Source organism: Rhea americana, unplaced genomic scaffold, assembly GCF_003343005.1.
Source record: "Rhea americana isolate MKP2758 unplaced genomic scaffold, rheAme1 scaffold_61, whole genome shotgun sequence".
Lineage (NCBI taxonomy): Eukaryota > Metazoa > Chordata > Aves > Rheiformes > Rheidae > Rhea > Rhea americana.
Window position 1 is genome coordinate 73941 of NW_028186768.1, and position 8077 is coordinate 82017.

At 70.5% G+C, this 8077-nt stretch overlaps 2 protein-coding genes across 2 annotated transcripts in view; one reads left to right on the forward strand and one right to left on the reverse strand.

Annotated features, from left to right (window-relative positions):
* Positions 1-2248, forward strand: part of FPGS (folylpolyglutamate synthase) — a 5585-nt gene extending 3337 nt beyond the window's left edge. The window contains exons 7-10 of the mRNA XM_085320062.1: positions 2-121; positions 262-337; positions 729-795; positions 976-2248. Of these exons, the coding sequence (XP_085176188.1) occupies positions 2-121; positions 262-337; positions 729-795; positions 976-1403 (691 nt within the window). The 3' untranslated portion in view covers positions 1404-2248. The remainder of the gene's footprint in view (position 1; positions 122-261; positions 338-728; positions 796-975) is intronic.
* ENG (endoglin) lies at positions 2027-7425 on the reverse strand (the record flags this gene model as incomplete). The annotated part of the gene is made up of 13 exons (XM_085320063.1): positions 2027-2793; positions 3259-3360; positions 3484-3547; positions 3717-3962; positions 4035-4145; positions 4238-4282; positions 4360-4497; positions 4658-4800; positions 4880-5054; positions 5641-5773; positions 5883-6036; positions 6238-6403; positions 7273-7425. Coding segments are annotated over 13 exons (1749 nt in total), but the record flags the coding sequence as incomplete, so codon positions are not given.
* Between the last annotated feature and the right edge of the window lie 652 nt (positions 7426-8077).

Sequence of the window (8077 nt, forward strand, 5' to 3'; positions counted from 1 at the left end):
CGCAGGTGCTGCCCCACGGCCCCGTCGCCTGGTACGTCGACGGCGCCCACACCACCAGCAGCGTCCAGGCCTGCGTCCGCTGGTTCCGCCAGGCCGCCCTCAACGAGGACAAGCGCCCGGAGTAAGGCGGCGGCGGCGGCGGGCGAGGGGGGCGCGGGGCGCCCGCCGGGCTGCTCTGGGATGGGGTTGGGGGGCTGGCGGGGCCCCGGGGTGAGGTGCGGGGCGGGAGGCCAGCCGCCAGCAGACCGTCGTCCTCCGCAGCGGCTCCGAGGTGCGCGTGCTGCTCTTCAACGCCACGGGGGATCGGGACACGGCGGCGCTGCTGAAGCTCCTGCTGGTGAGATCTGCGGGGCGGACGACGCGAAGGGGGCTCGCGGAGGGGCCGCCTGCCCCTTGCTGACCGCCCGCGGCGGCTCCGGCCCCGCCAGCCGCCGGGACCCGCTCTCGCCTCCTGCTTGGCGCCACGAGGTGGAGCTGACGGCCTGCGCTGTCCGTCCGTCCGTCCCCCGCCACGCTGGGCGCTGCGCCCGCGGCCTTTCCCCGCAGCGGCCGGCATCCCGGGGCTTCGCGGGCGGGTTGCTCTCCCCCACGCTCGGAAAAACCCCGGCGTCCCAGCTGCCCGCTCCAAACTGCCCGAGAAGCCCCGCCGGGCCGAGGTTGTTCCTGGCGCGAATCCCGGCTCCGCTGCGGCTGCCGAGCCGTGCTGACCGCCCTCTCTCCCACCCCAGCCCTGCCAGTTTGACTACGCCGTCTTCTGCCCCAACTTTACGGAGGTGTCGGTGGTGGGCAACGCGGGTGAGTGTCTGGGTCTGCAGGGTGCCGTGCTTGGAGCCAGCCGGGACCAGTGCGGAGGAGGCTGGTGGTGGGGCATGTTGCGGGCACAGCCAGGGACCCTGGCAATTCCCAGGCCGCCGTGGCGGCCGCGTGGCTCCGTTGCTGGGTCGAGGAGGCCCTGACCCTCTCCATCTCGTGCAGACCAGCAGAACTTCAACGTGACGCTGGAGAGCGCCCTGACCCGCTGCCTGGAGAACCAGAAGACGTGGACGCAGCTCATGGAGGAGAAGGTGGGCCAGGACCTCTGGCTCTCGGCGCCGCTCGAGGTGGGCGGCCTGCTGAAGCCGGACCCAGTGCGGGGAGCCCTGCTCCTGGTGCCCTCCGYGGAGCGGCCGCTCAACTCCAACTCGCTGGTCTTCCCCTGCATCTCCCACGCGCTGCAGTGGATCGCGCAGGGCCGGGACCCCCACGTGCCGGCGCCCGTCGCCAAGGGGGCCCACCCGCACCCCGTGGCCAGCAGCGGGGCTGTGCTGCTGCAGGAGGCCGCCGTCATCCGCGTCCTCGTCACGGGCAGCCTCCACCTCGTCGGGGGCGTCCTCAAGCTGCTCGACCCRGCGCTCTCCCAGTAGCGGGGCGCTGGGGCGGTTCGTTTTTGTTTTTGCACCTCCTTTTACTTGAAGGGCCGCCTCTTCCCTGCACAGAGCGCGGAGGCGGCCGGGGGACCCTCCGGGGCAGGGACCCCGCGGGAGTGTCGCCGCAGCCGGGCTCGGCCCTCCGGCTGCTTCCCCCCCGGCCCCCACACCCGCATCTCCTACCTGCCTCGTCCCGGCTGTTCGCCTGCCTTTCCCCCCCGCCTCTGCCCTCCGTGGGGCCGGGAGCYGCCACGCTCCTCGCCGGGGGCATGGAGGGAAGGTTGAAACCTTTTCCCTGCCAATTCGACCCCCCCAAGCACGTTTCACCCTGTTTCACCCAGTGCCTTTTGTTGCCACTGCGCCGCGCTGGCTTTGCCAGGGCCGCGCTCCAGTCGGGATTTTGGGGCGAGCTTGGCTTAGAGCGGGGGGGGGGGGCCCTGCGTCCCTACTGCTCCATGTCGGGGTCCTCGCACCTGGGGAGGGCTGCAGCCAGGTTTTTGGGGGGTTGTGGCTGTGCCCCTCTTCGCGGCGGTGCTCGAGCCCCACTTGCCAGGCTGCCTGCAGCCGTGGGCATCGATTGCAGACGATGCTGCGAGGTTTAAACTTTATGGAGTCGTGACTAATTTAACATAGGGTAGATTTTTATTATTATTAAGAGTTTGCAACTTTGACCAGAAGATGGGTTGGATGGGAGGCCTCCCCCCCTTTTTTTTTTCCTTTTTTTTTTTTTAATATATATTTTTTATTTTATACAAATCGCCTAGTTTGGAGAGGAGCGGCAAGGCGCCACACGCCGTCCGCCTTGCTGCAGTCCAAAACCAATAAACCTCGTGCTGCTCCGAGCCCGGGGCCGATGCCTTCGTGGGGGGCGTCGCCTGGTGTCGCTGGAGCTGGGAAAGCCCCCGGGGGAGCGTCCCGGTGCCTGGGGCGYGGGAGGCCCCTTTTTTGCCCCTATCTTCCCTCTCCGCCTCCCCATAGGGGCCCAGGGCGGTTGGGTGGGATGGGGGGGGGGACGCTGGTGCCCGCCGCCCTGGTGAAGCCAAACCATTCATTGAATGCATAACGGCGGCGGCGGGACACCCCCCTCCCTGTCTGGCACCCCTTAATTTTTTGGGGAGGAAAAAAAAGGCTTAACGGTGCCAGAGGGCCGTGCCGCCGTGCCCCGAAGTCCCGCGGGTGGGAGCCGGGTGTTGCCGAACATGCGGTGGCCCCGTGGGGTGCTCAGCCGTCGGCGGCGGGGAGGCGGGCGAGGGGGAGCCCGGCGGGCGTCAGGCCATGCTGCTGGTGGAGCAGGGGGTGCTCTGGGTGCTGCCGATGCTGTGGTTGGTGCTGCTGCTCTCCGAGGCCGGCGCCGTGGCAGAAACCGGCTGYGTTTTGGAGATGGGACCTGGATTACGTCGCAAGTCAGCGCGGGGCCGGCGGAGGAGGCGGAAAAGAAACCATGAAGGGAAAAAAAAGAAAAAGAGAAAAGACCCCCCCACCCCCCAAGCCGTCCCTGCAACGGCTCATCCTGGATGCGAGCCCTGCGGCGCCGATGGGTTTTGCCCGGCTGCATCCCGAGCAGAGGCGCYGTGGGTCCTGGCGCGGGATGGAGGCCAGGAAAACCCAGCGCCGCCTTGGGATGTGCCGGGCTCGGGGGATGCGCCGAGCGGCGCCGTTCTCGGGCGGCGCGGGCGCCGGCGGGGCGGCTCGGCCGATACGGAGGCGAGAGCCCAGCCGCGCTCGCCGGACGCGTGGGTGTGCTGGAGCCCGGGGAGGGAGGGAGGGTCGGGAGGACGCGTGTGTCCCCACGCGCACCCCCCCGCCAGCCCGCTCTCCCCCTGCATCCCGGCGCCGGGCTGCGCGTACTCACGGGTGTGCGAGTAGATGTACCAGAGCACGGCGGTGAGGAGCGCCCCGATGAGGAAGGCCCCGAAGGTGATGCCCAGGACGGCGGCCAGCCCCAGGCCTCGGTCTGCGGGGAGGACGGGCGCCGTGAGGGCCGGGGCGCCGCGCGGGGCCCCGGCAGCGGCGGCAGTGGGTCCGACGGGCCGCCCGGTGCTGTCCCCCCCCCACCCGGCTCCCGCCCCAGACTCACTGTTCTGCGGCCGCCACACGTCCTTCACCGTCACCTCCAGGACCTTCTCGAAGATGGTGGTGTTCTGCCGAGGCGGAGCGGCGCCGTGAGAGCCGGGCCGGCCCGGAGCCGGGCGGCGCCGGCGCGGGGGTGAAGGGATGGAGGGAGGGGGGCGGATTTGGGGGAGAGGGTCCGGCCGCCGCCGGGGGAAGCCGAGGYGCGGCGGCGGCAGGAGGGGGGGTCCTGGCGCTGACCTGCACGCCGGCTTTGCAGGCGAGGCTGGCGGAGAAGGGCACGCGGCCTCCCTCGGGGACGGCGTAGGTGAAGCGGAAGCGCCAGACCTTGCGCACCCGGCTGCTGGGGGAGCCCTCCAGGGCGGCCACGCCGGAGCCCTGCGCCTTGTTGGCCAGCACCAGGAGCAGCGGCTCGGCGCCCGGCGCCTCCAGCCAGCACTCCTTGAGCTGCAGGTCGGCCGGGTAGTCCTCCCAGCGCATGGAGGCCTGCGGCGGGGCCGCTGTCAGCGAGGCCCGCCGGCCCCCCGCCGGCCCCCCGCCGCCCCCCGTGGCCCGTACCTGCAGGTAGGCCTCCTTGTTCACCTCCAGCTCCGTCTGCGGCGCCTCGAAGGCGGCCGTGGGGAAGAGGCGCAGGAAGAGCTCCCGGGGGATCTTGCACTGGAAGGGCACCTGCGGGCAGAGATGGACGCTGACCCCCCCCCCGGCCCGGGGACCACCCCAGCGCAGCCCACCACCGCCGCCGCCACCGCCGCCGCGCTTACCGGCACGCTCCGCAGGGACGAGCCCTTGGACAGGCTGAGGATGAGCTGCCGGGGAAGGGAGGAAGGCGTCAAGGGCCGGCGTGAGCCGGGGCGGCGCCGCGCCGCGCCGGGGCCGCGCTCACCTCGTTGTTGGCGTGGCCCTTGCTCTCCAGCGAGGTGCCGCAGTGGCTCAGCGGGGTTCTCAGCATGAAGTGGGTGGCGTTCTTCTCCGCCTGGCAGCTGATGTCCCGCAGGGTGATGTTCACCACGTCCTTGATGGGCTGGGGGCAAAGCACCGGGCGCGCGTCAGCAGCCCTCGCGGCGGCAGTGGCGGTGGCGGCGGTGGCGGGGGAGAGGTCCCGCGCCCGGCCGCCGCCTCCCCGCGCCCAGGCCGTAGCCCAGGGTGACGCGCGAGGGTTGGGGAGGCCCTCTCCCCCTCACCTCCAGGTGGGACCGGGCRATGACGATCTCCATGGTGTCGTCCGTGCACTTCCAGGGCTGCAGCATGAGGAGCAGGGTGTGGGACAACATGTCGGAGGGGGGCGACGTGGGGGTCGGCGTCGCGGGGGGCTCCTTGGCCACGTCTGCGGGGAGGGGACGGGCGGGCTSAGCAGGAGGGGGCCGCAGCAGTGGGCTGCCCCGCGCCCCGGCCGGCGGGCTCACCGTGCTCCTGGATCTCCAGGGTCACGCGGGTGCTGAGGGGGATGGTGGAGTAGGAGGCGATGACTCCGTAGTTCTTCTCGAAGGCCATGGCGATGAGGCCCTGCTCCGTGTCTGGCAGCACCTCTCCCTTCAGCAGCTTCGGGGACATGGCTGCGATCCTGTAGGTGCCGGATACCTGCAGGGGACAGAGCGGCAGGGGCTCAGGAGGGACGGGGGCCATGCTGAAGTTGCATTGGGCCATGAGTAGCTACCATGGCTGGAGCTGGACCACGTCAGGGATTGCATCTGGTTCTTCTCCACCATGGGGCAGAAATCGCTGCCAAGGCAGGGGCTGAACTGGTGCATGGAGGATTTGGAAAGGGAGAGGAGGCAGGGACCAAGGAGGAAACCCAGCTGGAGTACCCCAGGGAGCCTGGAGCAGCCACACTGCAGGGCAGGAAACCTCTGGCAGAAATGGGCCATCTAGAGCAGCTCCAGCATTACCGGCATGGTGCTGAGGCCACACGGGTGCTTGGTGCAGAGCTCATCCATGGCACCGCACCCTCTTCGGGCTCTGCACTGGCCCAGGCAGAGGCAGGATGCCCCCCAGGACGCTGCCACGTCCCTGTACCCTGTCTCCCAAGGGAGCTGCCACATCCCGTCCTACCGCCCACCCTGCTGCAAGCATCTACTTGGTATCTTGCAACCCCCTTCCCAGAGGCCGCCGAGGGGGGAAACACGAGCCGGCGGGGGCTGCAGAGGCGCGTGCAGCCCGGCTGTACCAGGAACTGTATGTGGCAGTTGTTCACGGACAGGGACCAGGTGAGGTTGACCCGGCTCTGCAGGATGAGGATCTGGTTCCTCATGGCCGCCTCAGTGCAGCTCAGCGACAGGTTCACCTCCGTGATGGCAGAGCTGAGAAACCAAGAGACCCCCAGCATCAGCCTCCCCGGCGGCCTCGCCGGCGCTGGGAGAGGGCTGCTGGTGGCGGGGGGCAGCCGGGGCGCTGCCGGCGGCACYGTACCTGTGGTCGGACTGCAGCCGGACGATGTGGGCCCTGGTGCTCTTGGTGGTGCCGCTCGAGCAGCCCTTCATCCCGTGGAAGAAGACCTCGGTCTCGAGGTGCTGCGTGGCGTTGAAGCGCTCCTGGGGGACGCACTCCTCGGGGCTGCCGCTGTCTGCGGGGAAAGGAGCGGGGCCGGCGCTGGGGTGGGGATGCTCTGGCCGGCCCCGAGACGGAGGTGCCATGCTGGGGGATGCTCGCGGCACCTCCCTCGAGCCCCCTTCCTCCATGACTGCATCGCGCCGAGGTGGCTTTTCAGCCTTCGGGACCCGAAAAAGCCCGGCTGCTCGTTTCCGACCACGGCACCCCCACGCACCTTCGCCCAGGCGGAGGAGGACGTAGCGGGGGTCCCGCAGCTCGCTGTAGGACGTGATGCCCCCGTAGGTGCCCCTGGCCCACTGCAGCAGCTCCCGCTCCCCGGCATCCTCGGGGAGCTCCAGGCCCAGCAAGGACACGTTGGCCACCGGGCTCAGGCTGGCGTTCTGCAAAGCAAGGGGCGACGTGAGCCGGCGGCGCGGGGCCCGCTGCCGAGCCCGCCCCAAAACCGGGGAGCCGGCACGCAGACGCCCGTGCCTTTTTTTTTTTTTCCCCCTTGCACGACGGACGTTGGTTTGGAGTCAAAGCGAGCAGGCGTCTCTGGAGGCCTCCTGCAAGGGCAGGCGTGGGTCCCCCCCCRGATGAGCGGGGCTTGGGGGGCGGCCGCGGGCTGGGCGCAGCATGGGCGGCTGGCAGCACGCGGGGAGCTCGACCCGCTTTATTATTAGCTGCAAACAAAGCCGGAGGTTTATTTTGCTAACAAAGCGCCCGGCCCCGGCTCCGCTGGCTGGAGCCAAATCCCATCCCTGACCTTCCTCCCGGAGGAAACGGGAGCTTTTTCAAGTGCCGTGCGTCATTTGCTGCCCAGCCTGCCCCGCGCTCAGATCCGCGGCCAGCGGCCCCGCGCGGCCCCTCGGCCCCCCACGCCTGGCCGTGCCGAGGCCCCTGGCCGCAGCGGGGGGAAGTACGCGGGGCGCCGAGAGATGGTGAGGGGCAGCGAGCCAGCRGAGAAGGGGGGGGATCTGGCGGCCCCTCGGCCCCCGGGGACAGAAAAAGCATCGTCTTTGCCAAGAGCRTCCCCCCAGCGTGGCCGTCCCTGAATTTTAGGGGCCTCCCGGCGGGTACCCCCAAACACCTCCAGGGATGCCGCGTGCTTCAGCCCCATGTTGCACCCCTTCCAGCCTCTTCCCACCAGGAAAGCACCCGCAGGCTGGACGGCTCGCAGCACCCCGGCCCCCCTGCACCCTTCCGCCAGCCCTGCTGCCTGGGCGAGCCTGGCGGGCTCCCCCCCGGCCCCCGGCGGGGCTGCGCTCACCGTGCGGACGAGCAGGTTCGGGCACAGCGAGGTCACGGTGGCCGAGCACCTCGCGCAGCGCAGGATGAGCACCGCTCGCCGCGTGCAGCCRCCGGCTCGCGGCACCACCAACACGTTGAGCGTAAACGCGGAGGCCTGTGGGGCAGGACGGGGAGAGGGTTATCGCTGCGGCACGGCGCAGGGCCCCTCGCCATCCCCTCCCCGCTGCCCCGTGTCCGAGCGGCGCACGGGGGCACAAGGCAGCAGCCGGAGCGAGGCTCCCGCAGGCAGCGCTGCGGGCACCGGGGCAGGAGACGCGTCCYGCTGGTGGGACCTGCAAACGAGCCACGCGGGAGGCAGTCCTGGCTGGGCTTCGGCTTGGCCTTTGGAGGGGTGTCTGCAGACACCGCTTGGACGGGTACCTGCTCCAGAGGGCGGCAAACACCCACCGCTGCGCCCACGGGAGGGACCGGAGCATCCCGGCGTTGGGGTCAAGGACAGCCCGACATCAGGGACCAGAGCATCCCTCACCGGGGACACGAGCATCCCCACGGCGGGGACCGCGCGGTGCAGCCGCAGCACCCGCAGCTCGGCGGGGCTGGCGCTGCCCGGCCGCCTCCAGCCGGAAAGCCAGGCTGGGAGCCGAAGCGCCAGGCGCTAAGTTTGGAAACGGCCGCCTGAATCACCGCTCGCAAAGCGCCGAGCAAGGCGGCGGGCATGGAAAACTACCCGGAGCCGAACAATGAGCCGGGGCGGCCGGAGACCGGGAGGGAGGGAGGGAGGGAGGGAGCGCTGCCGCCGCCGCCGCTCCCGGCCGCTTTCCCGT